At 35.5% G+C, this 21,152-nt stretch overlaps 3 protein-coding genes across 6 annotated transcripts; 1 reads left to right on the top strand and 2 right to left on the bottom strand.

Moving 5' to 3' along the window:
* Positions 1 to 134: 134 nt before the first annotated feature.
* Positions 135 to 12,343, bottom strand: ccdc87 (coiled-coil domain containing 87). Of its 4 annotated transcripts, none has more exons than XM_034025648.3 (22): positions 12,231 to 12,343; positions 11,868 to 11,959; positions 11,187 to 11,391; positions 10,659 to 10,810; positions 10,282 to 10,535; positions 9,409 to 9,673; positions 9,150 to 9,240; positions 8,526 to 8,620; positions 7,567 to 7,733; positions 7,213 to 7,348; positions 6,908 to 7,111; positions 6,600 to 6,716; positions 6,305 to 6,441; positions 5,550 to 5,688; positions 5,206 to 5,315; positions 4,883 to 4,998; positions 4,677 to 4,717; positions 4,022 to 4,066; positions 3,583 to 3,765; positions 2,210 to 2,324; positions 1,454 to 1,596; positions 135 to 620 (listed from the first exon to the last, which is right to left on the bottom strand). In XM_034025648.3, exons 3-22 carry the CDS (start codon positions 11,371 to 11,373, stop codon positions 444 to 446), a joined length of 2,874 nt encoding a protein of 957 aa, XP_033881539.2. In that variant the 5' UTR covers positions 11,374 to 11,391; positions 11,868 to 11,959; positions 12,231 to 12,343; the 3' UTR covers positions 135 to 443. The 4 variants fall into 4 exon arrangements, 3 of the variants coding, with proteins under 3 accessions (XP_033881539.2, XP_058882979.1, XP_058882980.1); XM_059026996.1 differs by having other exon boundaries at positions 11,868 to 11,962; XM_059026997.1 differs by lacking the exon at positions 11,868 to 11,959.
* Positions 12,344 to 12,647: 304 nt separating this feature from the next.
* Positions 12,648 to 14,117, bottom strand: LOC117414573 (T-complex protein 11-like protein 2). The gene is made up of 4 exons (XM_034024338.2): positions 13,946 to 14,117; positions 13,679 to 13,813; positions 12,886 to 13,058; positions 12,648 to 12,706 (listed from the first exon to the last, which is right to left on the bottom strand). The coding sequence occupies exons 1-4, from the start codon at positions 14,098 to 14,100 to the stop codon at positions 12,648 to 12,650; spliced, it is 522 nt and encodes a 173-aa protein (XP_033880229.1). The 5' UTR covers positions 14,101 to 14,117.
* A 430-nt stretch (positions 14,118 to 14,547) lies between these two features.
* LOC117416105 (actin-related protein 6) lies at positions 14,548 to 20,070 on the top strand. Its single transcript, XM_034027161.2, has 11 exons — positions 14,548 to 14,788; positions 15,302 to 15,419; positions 15,701 to 15,769; positions 16,267 to 16,390; positions 16,518 to 16,653; positions 17,396 to 17,452; positions 17,760 to 17,858; positions 17,946 to 18,024; positions 18,190 to 18,361; positions 19,213 to 19,351; positions 19,807 to 20,070. Exons 1-11 carry the CDS (start codon positions 14,721 to 14,723, stop codon positions 19,934 to 19,936), a joined length of 1,191 nt encoding a protein of 396 aa, XP_033883052.1. The 5' UTR covers positions 14,548 to 14,720; the 3' UTR covers positions 19,937 to 20,070.
* Positions 20,071 to 21,152: the final 1,082 nt, after the last annotated feature.

Here is a 21,152-nt window from a genome sequence, read left to right on the forward strand (position 1 = left end):
GACCTAAAACAACTTCTGTGATATAGCAATCCCCATATTCTGACTGGCAGGTAAGGAATTGTGTTAATCAGTTGCTGCCTTGCCAACCAACCAGTTCAGATTAAAATACAAACGCACACACAATCACACACAGATAAAACGTAATATACCATCATTTATTTTTCTTATCAAACTCCAGCAGGCTCAGTTTCTAGTCAATCCCCTCAGACTCTCAGCTGCGGCTCAGCATAAATTGCACAGTTTGTCCTGAACAGATATTTCACTGGAATTATATGTGTATTGAACTTGTAGGCCACAGTGTCACCACTGGATGGACCCCAAATTGGTATTTTAGTGGGGTAGATATAAGGATACTCGCAAAGTGATTTGTGGGTGCAAAACCCCCATAATGCTGCTGAAAATTAATTGCACTTTTCTGGAATGAATTAGAAATGAATATCATTTTACGATATGATGCTGCTGGTCTCAGTGTTCAGTAAACAGCTCTGAAGTGCGGGAAGTTTAACAGGGCTTCCTCCACCATCCACCACTCTCTCCATCGCCTGCTTCCGACGCTCCTCCTGCAGCCAGTAAAGCATCTCAGTTTTATCCCATCGCATCTTCTCAATGTAGGGGCGGCCCTGAAACAGCCATAGTTAATAAACACAGAAAAGGTGTTTGATTTCAATCATCTTAAATGATCATATACTTATGGAAATGTCATTAAATAGTGCATGTGGCAGGATGAGTGATCTCTGTGACTTGGTTTGATGGTACAGGCTAGGGGGAAGCATGTGCCAAGCCTCCCAACCCGAAGTTTTACACTATCTAAATCAATGTATATTTTGGTTTGTTTTGCAGGGATGTGGTTAAAAAAAAAAAAAAAAATCACAGGAAGGTTCTCCTGCAATTGGGCAGGCCAACCAAACGTATGAGAACATGTGTGTTTGAATGAAAGGTTTGACCTGATTAGCGGGAAATGAAAAATCATGTGCAGAATGTGGTCAGGTTTAAGTGGATGACGGATTGCCAATTTAACTTGACCACATTCCTAAAAGCACATGGTTGACTGTTATGGTCGATTCAGGGGGACAAACTCTTTGGGTAAGGACAATTGGTGGTGTCCTCAGTACACAGTAACACATCTTGCAGTTTTAAAACCCATCCCTGTCAAAACATAATAGATACATTACATATCGTAATAAGTCTGCACTGTTTTGCACAAAGGAGGAACGGGGCGCTTTACACAGGCTCCCCCCAGCCTGTGCTATCAAAATATGTTACAGTCACCACCCATTGCCACAGTAGGATATTAAATACAGGTAGAATTTATAAGAAAATCCACCACTGGACATGCAAACAATACTGTATAGTTTATCAGGGCTCAGACCTGCAGAAAATACATGACAGGAGACTGCAGACTTCATGATTTAGCCAATTTGTACAATGGTACAGTGATGAATGGTATACTTACTTTATACGTTACAGTGTCATGGAAACTGTCTTTGACTTCACCCAGCACCTTAGACAATAAGATTTCAACAGCTGATATTTTAGAATGCAGTTTTTCTCTTTGTTTGGACTCATCCATTCTTGCGATTGATGTGCCACGATAACCTACATAAATTGAAGCAATACATCATTTAGGTGTTTTGCCACCCCCTCACACTTTTCACTCCTATGATGTTTAATCATCTTACAGAGTTAAATAAAAGAGCTTAGTTGATAATTCTATTTATTCAAAAGTTCTAATAAACTACTTAGTAACTGCACATATCTAACAGATGATGATTATGTAAATAGATCAATTATTCATTTATTAATAGTTTAATTAAAATATTAATAAATTAATTCAAAATGTAGATACACATGATCTAGATACATATTACATAGATATATACACATTCATTCTTATTATATATACACATTAACACACATATGGCTCAAATGAGCCAGCTTCCCAAATATATTATACGGTATACAGAGTATTTTAAAAGTTTTTTCCAACCCTTAAATATAACATCACATGCATCTCTAGTAAAAAAAAAAACAGAAGTATCCTCAGCTTTACAGTGTAAAAAGCTATATGCTTAATTTACTAGAAACAATTTCTGCAAGTTAAATAAAAAGTGATATATACTCAATTGTAATTAAAAGAGCTCATGACACTGCTATAGAAGGACCATGTGCTTATTAATATTAATTAATAGAAATTGACACTAAACAGTACCTGGTTCATAAAATCTGTCAGGATCAGATGCATATTGCTCAAATTGTTCTAGTTTAGCTAGCAATGATTCCCTCTGCTGGATTAATTTGACTGTTTTTTCCCAAGCTTCGGTTGCCTAGAGACAAAGAACCCACATATGTACATTTCCATTTTAACATTTACAAAGAGCTATTCCACAAGCAGAATGGCATTCATGTGCGTATGCTTCTGTACGTATTTGTGTGGGAGGCTGCCCAGAATTACAGTTACATCACACACTTACGCTGGTGTGGGGACAGTAAAAGGCTGTGGGCTGTGAATCTAAAGGCTGGTGGTGGCAGAGGTGGGAGGACTGGGAATCTAGATACTTCCAGCACTAATTTACACAGGAAGTGATTAGCAAAATGTACCTTAAAAGGTTTCACAGGAACTGTAAATGATGCATGATAAGAATTTAAACAGTGCAGAAACAGTAGGCAACTTTGATCCTGGAGGGCCATTCTTATTAAATATATTCAAAAGATTCAGTAATTAAGAAACAACAGTAACAAAATTCCAGAGTGCATGGCTGTTAACCAATTTTCTGACAAACACAGCATTACCAACCACATTGATACTACTGTCCAAATGGCAATATTGCTCTTACTGGTATTTTAGACTGTTTTGTTGCAGGTAGCAATAGTGGTAACATATTCCATAAGCAGGTCCTAAATAAAAAAGGAAAAGGATATATGCTAAACAGAACGCGTAAACAGTATGGTATAGGGTACAGTTTGGTATGTAGTTGTTAATAGGTAGTGTATTTACTAATCTATTTTTGTTTTCTTTCTGTGCTGGCCAGAATATCATCTTTACTGTCCAATAGTCAAAGGAGTTAGAACTAATATTTAAATGGGCAAAATTATCTTCTATGAATAACAAACAGCAGACTTCTGAGGTAGTGTATGAGATGAGTGTTTTTCATAAAATAAACAGAACCACATTATACCAAAACTTTCAGAACTTATTCTGTAGTTAAAATGCTAAATTTTAGATGACATCAGCCAAAGGGCACTGTCACCTTTTATCAAGGAACATTTAAAATTATATTTTTTATGAAAGAACATTTCAGTTGAAGTTCGGTGTCTTCCTGTATGAAATAAAAATAAATGAAAGTGAATAAATAAAGGTTCACCAACTACGATCCATAATCACCATTTAACACAAAGGTGTTATCTACAAAAAGGTAAGAAAAAACACTACTATAGTACCCTTCCAAAAATGTGGCCATATGATTTTATCATACTGCTTAAAAATACCACATACAAATAACAGGAAAGCAAAGGGTATTTAGTAGCACATTTTGTTTTAATAATCCATTGTCTCAAAACAGTATATATGAATAAACATAATACCTCCCCAAGACGCCCTATGTTGTGGCTTGAACTGTATTTGATTGCCATGTCCATTCTCTCTCCATCTGGGACATACAGAGCTGCCCAAATGCACTCCAGTCTGTTCTGTAGCTGTTTATAATCAGCCCTAGCTGTCAGGTCTGGATAGGGTCCCCAAGAAGAACTGCTACATTTTGCTAGTCCCTATTTCATAGAAGAAAATGACATGGAACAGACAGAACTTCAGTTTAAAACTGCTGTTTTATTTCTGAAAACTATATTTTCAATAAGGAAAAAATAGTATGGGTGGATTTCATAAAATGTCAATGAAACATAAAACACCTAATCTTAAAGATAATTTTACCATTATTAACCATATTAATCATAGCAATGGCTGTTCCACCAATACCTAGACTACATAACTTGTACAATCTTTAATAAAACATGTTTTTTTACTTACCTTTGTATCTTTTTGGGTTTGTGTGGGGGAAGTTCCTTGGGGTGTCTGCGCATGAAAAAGAAAATGGCACAGTGTTTATAATTTAATGAATAACTACTGACAGGGCTGGATGGAGGATTAATTAAATTGGTTTAATTAAACAATTTAGAACATGGTTGGAACAATGTGGTGGACTGGAAGAGCCAGCAGTGTGGACCCCTGTACTAGATGGTACCTGGCCATGACAATATATCAATTTATAAGACTGCAGAGAAACATTAGGTGGAGGAAAATGTGACGGAGCACTATAGTCCTCATCATTGTTCCACCAATATCTAGACAACATAACTGTACAATCCTTTTTAAATGTACTAACTTTTGTAACTGTGGATGTGTGTGGGGAGATTCCGGGGGGACAGAAGTAACCATTACATAGATTTGCACAATTAGTCAATTGGTTTTGTTGTTTTCAGTTAGAGTTATTATACATGGTTTCTTAGTCATGGCTTCAGCATTTCAGTCCTGTGTTATTTGCTTTAACATTGCTTTATATAGTTCTAGCATGATTTAAATCTTTCTAGGTGGAGTATTTCTTACCTGTAACAAAACAAATTATATCTATCCTGAAGATAAAAAACACATCAGCAAAGTATTGATTGAATGATGGATTTCCTACCTTTGTCAGGTTGAAAGATTGATTTCCTACTGATTCAACATCTGTGAATTGAAAACAAAATTAGTAGAAACAAGATACAAGTTTGCTTATTTTGACAGATTTTTTCAGACATGAAACTTTAAACTGTAGTTGCAATGGTGAAAGCTAACAATAAGCAATCTACATGCATTCTTCTTCAGTAGGCATAAAACAAACAACAAAAGCACCTTCGGGTTCGGGATTTTCTCCTAGGCCACCAAGCAAGATACAATTTACATTCCACATTCCAGGTACAAAATCCCACTTCCTTGCCTTCAGGGCATCAAGTTTCTCCTTCTGCCTCCTTTCATAAAACCAAAAACATGCAACAATAAACAATATTAAACTAATTGAAGCAGATTCCAGCAGCATGCAAATGTATTGCTGGAAGTACAAATTGACAACATCAGGTACAATGTCTTGTAAGTAAGCGAAGAACTCAAGTTTGTCGCAAGCCACATGAGCAGTGCTCATGGTACCTAGTTCAAAAAATGATTTATAAACTGCTTACAATTCAAATTGTTTCTGTTGAAGTGCAAGAGCTTTGGTTTTCTCGTTTTCCTCATCATCACTTTCATCACTGTCGTACAAGTGATAAACTAATCCCAGGTAGTCTGAATCCTGGAAAGATGCACAGTAAAAAAAAAAGATTAGCTTGCATGTGAGCCTTGTGCTTTCATTCCATAAGCAAAGGTGGTAGCTTCTCTACAGCTTGGTCTGAATTGATTTGCTTGAACATGTGCCATCTTTTGGAATCTTTAGCACTAAGGAGCGTGGACAAAAACTCTTCACGTCCATCAAGCACTTTCTCAGGAGCCCCAACCCCTCCACCAAGCAAAAAAGTAATAAACCTACCTTGGTTGATACATATTTCAGGTAATCGTCAGAATTAACTGTGGATTTCCACCACTGCAACCAGGATTTATATGCTCGAGATGAGGTGTCCTCTGGTTTCGGATGGTCGCCATCTATGTAATTTTTCTTTCTAGATTCCCTAATGAAACGGATATAAATGCCAAGGGTATTAAACTGTTGTTCCTAATTGAACACGCTCTGTGGTCAACTGATCCAAACAGCAGGCAACTAGAACAGAAGAGCAGCCCATGTACTCATAGCAAAGCATATTGACACAAACTTCAAAAAGAAGAAAACACAACATTTGAGCTATTGCAATAAGAGCTACTAGAGTGATTGAAAACATCATAAAAATACTGCAGTTAATCACCACTGGATGAAAACACCAGAAGGGATTAATAAAGAGTTAAAAAGCTGTGATTTTTGGACCCACCGGGTATTTAGATGATTAAAATAGACTCTTTTAACACATGTGTAGGTATGGTGATCTTTACAAGAAGCCTACTGTCAGGTTTCCAATTTGACGGGAACAAGGTGGATTTTAAAGAAAGAATGATAATTCTATAGTATAATTCATTATCAAGATCGAATTGTTTCAATAACGGATAGATCTCGACATGAAACACAATTATTTGTTTTAAATAAACATTAGTATAACATTAACAAGTGTGGCAACTTCGTTAGTAGAACATGGTGTGAAAAAAGATAAAATACATTTAAGTGTATTTAAAAAAAACAAAACAAAACAATAATACCATTTAGATGTTCGGCTCTCAAGGGCTTCCCTTAATTCTGGGTTGATCACCCACTTTCTTCTTCCCTTGGTCAATGTTGAGGAGGCCAGGCACTTTGACAGATCCACTTCCGTCGCAACTGGCTCTATTGCTGGGTCCTTAGAATTACAAAAAAAAGACTGCAAAAGCACTTCAATACTGTTGGTTGTAATGACAAACTGAATGTAAAAAAACCTGAAATTTCAAGATGACATTGCTAGCCAACCTGAAGTGTTATATGACAGGACACTTAAACAATATAACATTATCACAGTACCTGGTCAAATTTTAGGTGGTGAGTTGAAATTTTCTTGCCTATTTCCTTGTACACTTCTTTGATTTCTTCCCCAAAGAAAAGGTTTCGATCCAACCACTTCACAGAAGAATCATCAATCTATAGATGTAATAAAATACTTTACTGACAGGCATATACGAAAATGTAAAATTATCCCAGAAAAGATGGTTAATATTAAAATGTATATTAATTAATATGACATTTCTACTGTACATCTGCAATCAATTTTATTAACAAAAATAAAGAAAGTGAGATGCAATACAGTAATGCAAGAGTAACTAAATTATTACCTCTCCCGTCAGATCATTATATACAGGTGGATATATCTGCATGTCAATCATCTCTGTTAATACTCTGTCCGACACTCGAACATCAGCTGTCCTTGCTATAGTTTTCTGAGGCAATGTGACATTAACAAAAGCGCTCTGTGGGTGCTCTGGTTTATTGACAGTGACTGTTTCCTTCAATTTCGTGTCCTCCTCCTCTTTCAGATCCTATAACCGAACAAAATGTGAAATTGTTAATACATAGAATAAACTATACTCATGTATAACACACCTATATAAACAGTTATAAAGTTTCTTCCCAGATGTACCTGTAATGTCTGTTGTAAAAGCTGTAGTCTGGAATCCTTGCTGCGGGTTATTGCTTTAAGTAAAGGAGGAAGGTCTGCATCTGGATCAATTAATTTCGTTTCTTTTAAACATAACTTACGATCGTCTCCTAACAATCTGAAAGACACATCAACAGTTATAACTCAGTAGAAACTTTTGCAGTGGGGAAATATTTTTTAAGAAACAATTGTAATACGCACACACAATCTTCAGCTTTAGGAGTTATGAATGCTGAACAACAAAAGTACCAGTATGTTCATATCAATGCATTTCACAATATAACCCTGCCATTGTGTAATTTATTGATTTTAATAAACCAAAGCAATATTGTCTACCTTTTAAGGTCATCAGCGGGGTTTATAGGTTTTTGTGCATTTTCCTTCGCTGTCTGCTCAAAATTGTTACAAAACACTATTGGAGATTCTGGGCGGATTACTTGTAATTTAATTCCTAGTTCTTCAAAAAGTGATTCTGCATGAAGGTCTGGCATTGAGTGATGTCTCTGTCGGAAACATGAAACATGTATCAATCAAACAATATGATGAATACACTTTTTGTTGGAGTAATTTACACAATTTCACAAGTAAAATATAAAGATTGTTAAAAGGCTGTGTTTACTGGGAACAACTTACGAACCAGGACAAGAATTCATTTTCATAAATAAAATCTTTGGTTTCAAGAAAATATGTAAGGTGGAAACATTCCAGCCACGTATTACAAACGTATGCTTACAGTATTGTTTAACATTGTTATTTTGAAAGATCACCTACATGATACAGTGAGTCTTAAACCTCTTTCACTGTGGTTTGAAGTTAGCTTTCAATATTACGCACATTGGTCTGGCACTTTCATTTTAATGTCCATACTTACGTATGGTAAGTATGTACTAAGAAGTATTTCCGTGATTCACTTAAATTAAACGTATAATTCCATCCAATAATGTTCAGGTTTTGCTATGTTCTTTATACTGTTTATTGGTTTACTCAACGTTCATTGTCAATATCAAAAACTTAAATTTGCTACACGGTTTTTCCAGAAAATACAATCTTAGCATGCACCTAAACGCTTACTGGGTTTAATGATCATGAACGGCATCTCAATGCGCTCCAATCTGTAGAAAGTGATGCAGTTTGGAAAACCCATAGAAACTAATCACTTTTTTTAATCTTCAGAGATTATCTCTGAATTGGAACTCCATGGGAGGTTTATGAGGATACACAGTAGGGAACTTCAGTACATTTCCCCACAAACAATCGAGAGAAAAACATTATTTGTATCAATGTTCACTTCTTACCTTCAGTTTAAAAACTTGGTGAGTTTCAGTGTCCTTATCAGAGCACTGATCCATGTGCTTTTGACGGGTAGGACGTAGAGAATATATTCCAGCACCTAGAAAAAAAGTATTGTATGCTTATTAACACAAGTAGTTTCTGAACATAGGAGCTGACACACATATTTCACTTCACAGCTCTTAAACAGTTAAAAATGCTTTCAGACAATTATAAATTACATTAATATTCCAGCAGAGTTTGAGCTGGTGGAGTTAGTTTTGAGCTGGTAACGCTAGTTAAGGAGTAGACTGGCACATTATTATTGGACCTCCATATTTAGTCATAGATATATATATATATACTGCACCACCAAATCTGGCTGCTGTTCAAGGACTCAATGCCTACTACCACCTCCCTCCCAAATAATACAAAACACTTTCCATTCACTGGTAAACTCCACATTAAACACTAATTAAAGGTAAGCGTTGAAATGTTTTGGAAATATTGTTGTCCTTGTAAATAACTGATATTCAAAATTAACAAAATGCATAATTTATTCTGCAGAGTATATCCATATGGTATAGGAACTGTCTAGAATTAAGCACACCACTGATATGTAAAGTACAGTAAATAACAGTTGATCTTACATGGCATAGTTTTGTATGTATCAGTTTCCTCTGGACAGGGCAAAAAATCATACACCTTTTCTAAATCCAAAGGCTTTATATTTTCATTAATCTGGAAAGAAATAGCATAATGTTTTACAAAAAGTGAATTACTTTAAATTGACTGTATTTTGTGCATGTTCAATTTTTATGCAAAAAATAAAATAAAATAAAATATCATACAATGCTGCCATCTACTGGCGCAAAAACTCAAAGATATCAATGTAATTCTATTGCTCACCTCTCTTAGGCCTTGTTCCATTAAAGATTGTTGATGCTTTTGTTCTCTGAGATCAAATGGAAGATTCTGAACACTAGCTTTATGTGAGGAATGGATGTTCTCTATGTGATGGACCTTACACGTGCCAGGCTGGCAGTGTACAGGAAGACCTGAAGCATGTAATGTCTGCGGTCTCCTTTCAAGAAGACCATCACTGTAATCAGGTGTTTTCCGTGATGCCTTGATATCTGTGATAACATTGCTTCTGATTGCACGGACATTTAAACTACAAAAAAAAAAAAAAAAAAAAAAAAAAAGATATTTATACAGTATATATTCTTGAAATGACATTAGGAATAATGCACTGGAACAAACATCAGTTAAACGGGGAAACTAATAAACCTATACTTTCTATGTTTAAAAGATGCCTACAAACATTTTCAAGTGGTGACATAATTATCATTATTATCACTAAAGTAAATAGTCCCTAGTAGATGATAAAAGTCCCAGGTTATGTAAATACTAGTATATACTTTATTTTTATTTATCTACCTATTTATCAGCTGCATATAGTTCTAAATCTACCTAAAAACAATATTCTATACAATTAGAAGAGAAATTATAAGTGAATATTATAATTATATGACTATTAGCCTAAAGCTGCAGTAGGTTCTACAGTAAATCTATAGTATAGCTTTCTCAATAAAAGTTCTATAGTATAGATATATAGATATATAGTATATGCTGTACCCCAACAAATCTTGCAAAATGCTCCATAGTTTGCTACTCTGTGGCATTTCAGTCTGTTAATCCACCTACCATCCTATAAGAAGTCAACTGATGTCACATTAAAGAGCTAAGTAATGTATTATAAAAAAAAAAATGCAGACTTACAGTTTTGTGCAGTCGACAGAAAGCTGTCCTCTGAGTCGGCAGAGATTAGCCTCGTCAGTAAACACATGGCGCTGTCGGAAGATGTCCACCAAATAAAGGTAGTGTAGGAAAAGTTGTTCACATACTAAGACAATATGAGTGACTATTCTACGTTTAAGCTCCTTGTTTTCTTCTTCATTTAGAACTGGATCATTTTGATTACATTTTGTAATCTCCTGCCAAAGGATTTTTATTTCTGCTAGGATGATACCCCCCTGTAAAGTAAAAGAAAACAACATATATTGTTTCATTATAAGCTGCATTTCTTTCTTACAGTTGCAACAAGATTTCTTTTGAATTTCCTTTAATAGAGCATCAAATATTTTATTCCAACTTACCAATGCTCGCTGATCTTCTTCGGACACTGTTGTTATCTCTGGCCTGACACATATTCTCCTGTGAATCAGCTCGCAGAGCTCCGACAGACAGGTAGGGGGTGTCTTTACACTGTCTTTGACTGGCGTCACAGGACGCTCAACCTGAATTTGCTCTATGAAAAAAAAGGGTCATATTTCATTTTCTGCATTGTCACTTTGTGTATTTGATCTAAAATAAAATAATCATAAAATGATACTCAGTGTAATCCCATGCTGCAATGGTTTTGGATAGATTTGGGGGATGGGGCTTGGTTACTACTGCAGAAGTTACAAGTATTTAGTAGATTACTATTAAAAATAGTAGGTTTAATAAACCATTCACACAGCAATAAGAACCACTGAAACCAATACCTGCCATTTAGCAAAAGCTTAACAAAAAGGATTCTGTAAACATTTAATACAAAAATAAAAATACTTGCACAAGTTCTGTAATACCTGTATAAAATACAGTGTGTGCCTCCCCTGATTACAAACTATTAAAATGTTTACCAGAAGATTCTTTAGGTTCATTTCCATTCGTTGAAAACAATGACAGTGGTTCTAGAATGTTCTTGTAATGCTGTTGAAGTGCTTTGGTGGCTGCTCCAGTCCGATGCATAGGATACAGACCATTCTTCTTTAATACCTTGCAGACTCTTGATGGTCTATCTAAAATGTTGCCATCTCTGGTGAACATCTTGGGCAATGTAGTAAACTGATTTAATGATATAAAAATAATGTATTATTTCTCCAGATGCTGGAGATAGAAACATAGTTTTGCCTTTTACCTATATCTCTTCTAGACATATATTTTTTATTTAACATATTATTTATTGAAAACGTCAAATTTAAGTCTAGAAAAGTATGCCATATTCGTTTTATTCCATATCCTTACCTACAAGATATGTTAAGTGTAATTTAACCTGGCATTCTAAAGCAAGTAGTCAAGAAATTAAAAGTGTAAATTACATTTATATGGGTTTCTTCATCTTGTTGGTCAATTGTGATGAATTGCAAAGGTCTGTAGCCCTTTCCCTACTGACATGATTAAGCTGCAACCCCCCTTCAAATATTTGCTGGTAGGAACGTACAGAAGAAAACGTTTAAACCACCACAAAATATCGCCTTAAAAAATTATGCACGTTGTTGTGTGCATTATACTGCTACTGTATTCTACAAACAGATCCCTACCTTTTAACAACTGAAAACATTTTCAACATCGGGGCTGGGCGTGAAATGTCGTCATTTGCATGATACAAATAATGGGTGTGTGACTCCAGTGTCTGCTTTTAAAAAAAAACTATTACTGAATAATACACTGCATAAAGAAGAGCGGATTGTTAGAACAAGCCATTGTTGCAAATATAAAGTTATTTTTTTTCTACTTTAAAGTTTAAGTGATTTAAGATAACCAACCAGTTAAAATTCTGAAAAAACGAACCAACTGAGTCAAAATACGGTCACATTTGTTTTTCAATTTTTATCAATGACAATATTATTAAATATAAGTATGACTAAAAACGACGCAAAATAGTGTTCCATTTTCTTACTTACCGGTAGGTAATGTTCTGATTTGTGGGGAAATTGAAAACAAAATTAAAAACCATAGTCGGTAGGTTGCATCAACAAAATTCACGTTGAACAGTTAGTTACATTGCAGGGTTGCATTCCGGTTGCTAGGATACGTAAACAAATACTGTTTCTGTAGTCGTGATTTGTGTTTAAAGGGACCGTGCATAATTATACATTGTGAAAACACTTCGACGGGGCTCTACAGTGCCGCTGTTTTGGGAGCATAAGCTCCCAAATGTGCCTATCTCAATGTGCTACTCAAAACCGCAAGGGTGAGATGTTTTATTCACGGATGTTCGACCACAGCGCCTGAAGTCAATTATGCTCCTCCGCTGAGCCTGCCTCTGTTTAAAAAAAAAACAACAACAAAACCTTTTCGCCCAACTGTTAAATCACGATTCAGTTTCCGTGCAATGCACTCTGGTAATGTCGTTTCATGTACGAGTGGACTCTCTCATCTGAAACAATGGTGAGAGTTACACAGTTAAAATACATGTATGCTGTAGAGTGGGGGTCAGACACACATGGAGGTTAGTAGACTTGCTCAAGACCACAGAAGTTGGTCTGAAGTTGTATTAGTATATAATATATATTTGGAAGTTTATAATAACTTAGAGGTAAATTCATATTAACTTACCAATGAGATTACGGATAGAGTTGTCCTTATGCTCAATGGTGCAGATCTGCCCTGTCAGAGCAACCTGGACTTGAGCCGGGAGTGCGGGATAACCTCGCTCAGTCAGAGACTTATTCAGCTCAGTGCAAATTTGAGCACTTACATTTTCAAGTGCCTCAGTCATGTTGAATGATCTGGAGGAGATCAATAATAAGATACTGAGTGTCAAATGCTTTCCAGTTTGGGGAAAAATAATAAAAAAAAAAAAAAAAAAGAAAAAACTCAGCATAAACATTGAATTAGCTACAGCTCATTGGCTAAAGTCCAACAATCTTTAAAACAAGGGAACACCCGGGGGCCAAATAAGGCTTCCAGTAAATAGTTTTAGCAATGTTCATTCATTTGCTGCTCTGTCTTGCCCCCTGCTTGCATCTTTCCTCAGTTGTGCTCAGGAAAGCAATGGGGAGCTCATTCATCCAAAAGGGACTGAAGCAAGGCACAATGCATGTTTTTTTGTTTGCAGATATTTACTTACTTGCTATGAATCCCTTCAAGAAGAACACTAGTGATCTTTTTTAGCTGGTCAGCCAAAAATTGGCAAGCCAGAGATGGGTCCTATTGCATTGTAGACTATCAACAACACAGCTGCTACTGCCTTATACAACTCCAGGCTTTTCTGCAGCTCTAGGAGGCGGGTCTCATGTGTCATCAGAGTATGGTATAAAGGAACAGAAGATGTTTCAGTCGATACAAACCCTTCGAAATTCAGGAACTAAAATTATTTTGTTACTAAAAAAAAAAAAAAAATCCTCACTTTACAGATAAACATTTTACAGCATTGTTAAATTTGACCATTACTATTTCATGTGCCAATCTCAGGTTAGACAGGTCTCTTGCAGAGGTCATAAGGTCATCAAATGTAACCATTTTAGGAGGGCTTGTTGCAGGGAAGAAAAGTGTACGTTTTGGTCTGGTTTTTCAAGATTCTAATGTACCAAGAGGGAATCTACCTATGGGATGCTGAAAAAAACTACTTGGAACCTGAAAGTACGTAATGATAATTATAAAGAGAATATGCTGGGAGCTGCGCTTGCTGGAGGAGTCACTGGTAAAGCTCTGTCGGGAACATTCAGTGTCACTGGATGAAGTCATGCTGTCACATCGCTCTGAGGATTCAGTGTCGCTGTTCTGGTCATCGCTCGTGGATGTGGAGGGTCGCCCGTCATTGAGTGGCATCTTAATGTACTTGTCAGGCAAACACAAAACTAGAACACAAATAAAAGTGCTAAATTAAAACAATCAAAGATATGAATGTATAGAGCAACAACAAGGTTTGACTACCAGTTCACAAAAACAATTATAAAACATGAAAAGGGCTATGCTATTATATTATTCATGCCGGTTGTGGCAACTGTGTCTGTCATTTACCTCTGTAATTTCCCTAATTTACAGTAATTATATTACATCGTGTTAAATGTACCTTTAAACTTTTTACTACAGTATTTCATATTAATGATAGCAAAAGTTAATAATTGTATACTACAGTCTGGTGGCATAAAACATTAAACATGTATTGCCAAATGTAATAAATACATTAAGTAAAAATAACAAAAATAAGGTTTATATTTCAAGCGGAACTTGATTTTCTATCAGTTTTCTAGCACGGACATATTAACCGAAGACCAGGCATCTGAAATCTGATTGGTCCTTGGTGCAGTCGGTGTAGATTGAGCTGCACAAGGAATTATTGCTACCTTTAGAGGAGTTTAATAGATTTAAAATAATAATAATAATTTGTGTGCAGCTTGTACATTTTTGTTTTATTTTTAACGTTGAAACCTTGTTTTGTGATAGCAATGGCTACTCTAGTTCTTGACAACGGAGCTTATACGGCTAAAATAGGATACAGCCACGAAAAAGTCAGGTTGGTTTGTACTGGTGACTGTGTTGTATTTAAAATACATGGCTAAAACAAAAAACATGAATACAAATATTAACGTCGTTAAATTGCGTCAGAAAAGAAATAGCGTTGTATTTTATTACATACACTTGTATTGTGCTAATATGAAAACAAGGCCAGCACATTATAATTTGTTGTAAAATTCAGAGTTAAATTAAAGTTTGCATGTATTATTACAAAGGGGAACAAAAGTGTGTGCTAATAGTTGTATACAGTAATTTAAGTCGTCGTCCGACTTCTAGGGTTGGCCATTTTAAACTCTATTTAGAACTCCAATAAATAAATATTTAGCGTCTTTTGCAGTAATACTGTATACTGATTTGTGTAACTTGTGCTCAGTTTATAATACTAGCATTTAGTGTCCCGGAAGGACATACTGAATTCCCGAGACACCTTCCTCAAAACCGTTACGATCCAGGGAAAACGGGGACAGGTGGTAACATTACCTCCATTTAAACCTCTTTATTTCTGCTTCAGTGTAATACCCAATTGCCAGTTTCGCTCAAAAACAGCAAGACTGAAAACATTTACTGCCAATCAGATTGATGAAGTTAAGGATCCATCTGGGCTGTTTTACATTCTTCCGTTTCAAAAGGTGGGTTCTCAGCTAGTTGCAGTTTTTTTTTTTTTTTTTAAGGTTTTTAAAATATTTTTTATAATTTACAATCCCGTATTCTGCTGTGAAGTATAGTTTAAGTAATTTATTTGATGTTGTAAAAGTTGTGTAACAATTCAGTTGTATTATATATATTGCTGCACTTTTGTGACTTATATCATATCTTGAACTGTCTCTGCAAAAAACAAACAAATGGACTTTGGTTTGTCTTTTACTCAACATGGTTGATGACTAAACAGAGACTCATATTTCTTTTGCAGGGCTATTTAGTAAACTGGGATGTCCAGAGAAAAGTGTGGGATCAACTATTTGGAAGGGAAATGTACAAGGTATAAACAAAATGCCATTCTCACAAACCATACTGGAAATAGTTATCATTAATGAAACTGAGTGTTTGTTTCTAACCTCATGAAATATTTGCTAATATCTACTAGTGCAGTGCATTAGCATCTTCCCTTGTTTCAGCAACAGTGGGGTCTGCCATCAGTACATTTACATTTGTATTTTTAGTTAATGATGACACTAACACATGGTACTGACTGTTTGGACTATAGTGCATATGGTTAGTGCAAAATTGCATTACAGAACACATGAAAAAAAAATCATTTTCAGTGTCCAGTCGTGATCTATTCCAGATTGTAATATTGCCTGATAATACAGTCTAAAGGTAACAAGTTTTGGTCTGTCTAATTTACCTTGCAGTAAAAGCGTGGTGTTTCAAATAGTTACATTTTTGTTTTGTAATATGTATCAATTATGGCAGCAGCATACAGTATCCTACATTTTGCAGAAATTATAATGTAATCATTCTTTTTGTGTCTAAAAGGTTGATTTTGCAGACACCAGTATAGTGATCACAGAGCCATACTTTAACTTCACTTCAATTCAAGAATCCATGAATGAAATTTTGTTTGAAGAATATCAGTTTCAAGCTGCTCTTAGAATAAATGGTAAGCAGATGATTTTTCTAGTATGTCTTATTAGCATTAATGTATCTATCCGGTAATTATAGTGTAACAAACAACTTAAACGCAGCAGAGAAAGATACTGTAATAACTCACTTTCCTTTTCTTTCAGCTGGATCCTTAAGTGCTCACAAATACTTTCAAGACAACAGTTCAGAGCTGTGCTGCATTGTTGTGGATAGCGGATACTCCTTTACACACATAGTGCCCTACTGCCGGGGTAAAAAAATGAAAGATGGCATATGCAGGTAAAGCCCCTGTTGGTGAGATTCTTTCACTGCAAGGATTAGAAATTCACCATCAAATTCTTGCCTTCAGAAAGCTTGTTTAACTTTTTTCATATTCTGTGCCATTTTGGGTAGGCACCTACATGAAAGATTTATGAACTTGGGCTGTGCACAAATTACTTTTTCACTATATATATATATATATATATATATATATATATATATATATATATATATATATATATATAATTACTCTGTTCTTTATGTTGAAATACTGAAAACAGCTTGTTTCCATACACATTTTTTGGTATACACTTGTAGCTCTTTGGAATGGGCAAAAAAGTATACTTTTTAGTTCACAAATACATTGTGTTCAGAAGATGTTTTATGTGTTGAATATAGCAGTGCACATGACAGGATTGTGAAAAAAAGTTAAATCATTACATTTTTAAATAACTAATAGATTAGGCAGAATTACATACACAATATACTTCATAGCTTTAGCTATAGTATGCCTTCTATGTCCCTTTGCATGTTTATGTGTGAATATTAATATAGATTTTTTTGTAATATACCAGAATATATAGACAGGTACATGTCGTTTGTGAATGATGCAACACTGTTTTGTTAGAAACAGGATTTAGAAAATTATATTAGTTTGTTTTGATATAGCCAGAGGTTACAGAACATTGCTTAGATCATTTCCAAACATTCAAAAATGGGGATGACTGGCATTTATGTACATTTTATTTTTGTATTTTAGGCTCAATGTTGGTGGAAAGCTCCTGACCAATCATTTAAAAGAGATAATTTCATACAGGTATTATAAATGTTTCACTTTCTCTGCTTTTAAAATAGGATGCTTGACAAAGTTTCATAAATTATTACAATAGCAATGGAATTGTATTGGTTACTTAATTGTATTGTCAGAAACTCTCTAAATTTAACAATTTAGTAAAACAAGTTGATTTATGTATGTTTAATATTATGTATGCTTAATTAATTTTTATTGGCGTTTTAAATACTGCATGCAGCCTAGTCATCCTTGCACTGCTTTAAATAGCATTACCAGCTCACATCTATTTGTTTTTGTTTACCAAAACTATTTATTTGTCTTAATGTTAAAGGCAACTCCATGTTATGGATGAGACTCATGTTATTAATCAAGTTAAAGAAGATGTATGCTATGTGTCTCAAGACTTCTACAAGGACATGGAAATAGCTCAGTAAGTACCTCCATGATTTCTGTTTTCAACTAAGAACCTATTTAATTAAAATATGACATGACCTCTAATTTATATATTTCCTTCTAGGTTAAAAGGTGAAGACAACACCGTGATGAGAGATTATGTGCTCCCAGATTTCAGCACAATCAAAAAGGGCTTTTGCAAGGTAAAGACTCAACCACTGGTAACTTAAAGAGCAACTTGGTTGTTTAACGAAGGTATTCTTGTTGTAATGTCATAACATTGATGTATGTTTTGGTTTAAAAACAAAGCATTCCACTTTTTTTCAAGTATAATGTTATTTGTGTTCTTATATTTTGCTTATTTGTAGCCTCGGGAAGAGATGAATTTTAGCGGAAAATATAAAACTGGGGAGCAGATTCTCCGTCTCAGCAATGAGAGGTTTGCTGTTCCTGAAACAGTCTTCCACCCCTCTGATATTGGAATTCAAGAGATGGGCATTCCAGAAGCTATTGTCAACTCTGTGCAAAACCTGCCTGATGGTAAAAAGGGGGGGGGGGCATTGAGGTATTGTACTGAATCATAGTGTCTCATTCAGATAAATTGTTTTCTGTGTCCTTTACCTGTCCCACAGTTTCATTAAAGCAAGATGGCAAAATTTGATACATTTAGTTCAAAGTTGATTTTATCAGTCCAGAAAAAAGACTGTGGGAGAAGCGTAGTAGGTGCAGACAGGTCCAGTTTCATCATGTCCATGACTTTTATCTGTATCACAAATGAAACTGTTGGCTTTCTAGCATAATAACATAGAGAGGGTTTTAAGGTATTGTAGCACCAGTTCAACCCAAATTGTGGTGTGAATTACTAGACTTAAACATGCCACCTGGTGGCAAAGTATAGAATTTGCAGTTCCCTTAATGCAGTATATAAAAAAAGGAAAAACACTACTTCCTGTCTATTCCATATTTTTCATTTTCTCAAAATGTTCAAACTGGGACTTCCCATATTGGGGCCATGTGACTTTTTGGTTTCTGGATTATAAAGACCTAATGCTTCAGTACTGTAAATGTATTCTGTAGGACAAGATAGAATTCAAGTGTTTTGTTGTAGAAAGGTTTTAAAAGCAGTCGCTACCACAGTGTCAAATACTAGTACCCAGTTAACAGTTGAGGTAGCGGATTTATATGTGCAGGGTTTTATAAAACTGCATGCAAAATGTGTTGTATTTCACATAATGTTTACACACTATTCAATTAACTGATCTTATAAAATGCTCTTGGTTAACTTCTATAGGTAGTATGATTCTGAATTATATATATAATGTCTGACAGCAACCATAAACAGATTTCTTTATCTTATTTTATTAACATTTATGTTTTTTTTTTTTCTTCAGAAATGCAGCCCCACTTCTTTAAAAACATTGTGCTCACAGGAGGCAATACCCTCTTTCCTGGGTTCAGAGACAGAGTTTTCAAAGACGTCAGATCCCTCACGCCAACAGATTACGACGTGTCAGTAGTGCAGCCAGAAAAGTAAGTTATGAAAATAAATTGTGTTTTTAATCTGACAATTTAAGTATGCCATAAATTGGGGTTCATATGGGCCCAGAGAGGCTATAAAACTGTATTAGCAGTTTCATCAAAGATCATTCACGGTAATAAAAGTAAAATGGCCACACCATTTAAGGAGATTTTTTCAAAAATCCAGTAGGGTTGGTGATACTACAGTATAGCCCGAGGATATGTGTCCATCATTTCCAATTTAACAGGGGTGCAATTCAATTGCTGAAGTCTTTAATCCCGCCTGTTTTATTGTATCCATATCCATAACTTTGCAACAATATTAACTGACTTATAAGAAAAACTACCAGTAAACTATAAAGGCTGTATCTTGGGAACCACTTCTTTGAAACGTTTGGCTTGATTTAGTTCATGAAACTGAACCCAGGATATCAATAAAGTAATGCCATGCCTTTATTTTGTTACAGTCCAATCTCCTACTCCTGGGAAGGTGGGAAACTGCTTTCTGATAATCCGGACTTTGATGAGATGGTTGTTACTAGAGAAGATTATGAAGAAAATGGACACTGTATATGTGAAGAGAAATTTGATATTTAAAGTCCTCCTTCTCAGTGAAATGCATCATAAACACAACCAGAATAAATTTGGTCACACAGGAGCCACTGTTTCAGGCAGTGTAAAATACTGTATGCTGTTTGCAATCCAATTGGACTAAAAATACATATAAAAATTGTTTGTGTTATGTATTATGTATGTGTGTGTGTGTGTGTATATATATATATATATATATATATATATATATATATACATTACTGTGCAAAAGTTTTAGGCAGGTGTGAAAAAATGCTGTAAAGTAAGAATGCTTTCAAAAATAGACATGTTAATAGATTATATTTATCAATTAACTAAATGCAAAGTGAGTGAACAGAAGAAAAATCTAAATCAAATCCATATTTGGTGTGACCACCCTTTGCCTTCAAAACAGCATCAATTCTTCTAGGTACACTTGCACAAAGTCAGGGATTTTTTAGGCATATAGTCAGGTGTATGATGAAACAATTATACCAAACAGGTGCTAATGATCATCAATTCAATATGTAGGTGAAACACAATCATTAACTGAAACAGAAACAGCTGTGTAGGAGGAATAAAACTGGGTGAGGAACAGCCAAACTCAGCTAACAAGGTGAGGTTGCTGAAGACAGTTTACTGTCAAAAGTCATACACCATGGCAAGACTGAGCACAGCAACAAGACACAAGGTAGTTATACTGCATCAGCAAGGTCTCTCCCAGGCAGAAATTTCAAGGCAGACCGGGGTTTCCAGATGTGCTGTCCAAGCTCTTTTGAAGAAGCACAAAGAAACGGGCAACGTTGAGGACCGTAGACGCAGTGGTCGGCCAAGGAAACTTACTGCAGCAGATGAAAGACACATCATGCTTAGTTCCCTTCGCAATCGGAAGATGTCCAGCAGTGCCATCAGCTCAGAATTGGCAGAAAACAGTGGGACCCTGGTACACCCATCTACTGTCCGGAGAAGTCTGGTCAGAAGTGGCCTTCATGGGAGACTTGTGGCCAAAAAGCCATACCTCCGACGTGGAAACAAGGCCAAGCGACTCAACTATGCATGAAAACACAGGAACTGGGGTGCAGAAAAATGGCAGCAGGTGCTCTGGACTGATGAGTCAAAATTTGAAATATTTGGCTGTAGCCGAAGGGCTGGAGAGCGGTACACGAATGAGTGTCTGCAGGCAACAGTGAAGCATGGTGGAGGTTCCTTGCAAGTTTGGGGCTCCATTTCTGCAAATGGAGTT

Source organism: Acipenser ruthenus, chromosome 7 (assembly GCF_902713425.1).
Source record: "Acipenser ruthenus chromosome 7, fAciRut3.2 maternal haplotype, whole genome shotgun sequence".
Taxonomy (NCBI): Eukaryota; Metazoa; Chordata; class Actinopteri; order Acipenseriformes; family Acipenseridae; genus Acipenser; species Acipenser ruthenus.

Coding starts and splice junctions, on each gene's coding strand:
- LOC117414573 (XM_034024338.2), bottom strand. CDS start 14,100: ATGCCACTCAATGACGGGCGACCCTCCACATCCACGAGCGATGACCAG. Junction 13,814..13,945: donor TCCTCCAGCAAGCGCAGCTC/CCAGCATATTCT, acceptor TACACTTTTCTT/CCCTGCAACAAGCCCTCCTA. Junction 12,707..12,885: donor CTCTATCCGTAATCTCATTG/GTAAGTTAATAT, acceptor CCATTGTTTCAG/ATGAGAGAGTCCACTCGTAC.
- LOC117416105 (XM_034027161.2), top strand. CDS start 14,721: ATGGCTACTCTAGTTCTTGACAACGGAGCTTATACGGCTAAAATAGGA. Junction 15,420..15,700: donor ACATTCTTCCGTTTCAAAAG/GTGGGTTCTCAG, acceptor TTTCTTTTGCAG/GGCTATTTAGTAAACTGGGA. Junction 15,770..16,266: donor TTGGAAGGGAAATGTACAAG/GTATAAACAAAA, acceptor TGTGTCTAAAAG/GTTGATTTTGCAGACACCAG.
- ccdc87 (XM_059026997.1), bottom strand. CDS start 11,373: ATGTTCACCAGAGATGGCAACATTTTAGATAGACCATCAAGAGTCTGC. Junction 7,112..7,212: donor TTTTACAACAGACATTACAG/GTACATCTGGGA, acceptor GTTCGGTTATAG/GATCTGAAAGAGGAGGAGGA. Junction 5,689..6,304: donor GAGAGCCGAACATCTAAATG/GTATTATTGTTT, acceptor CCGTTTCATTAG/GGAATCTAGAAAGAAAAATT.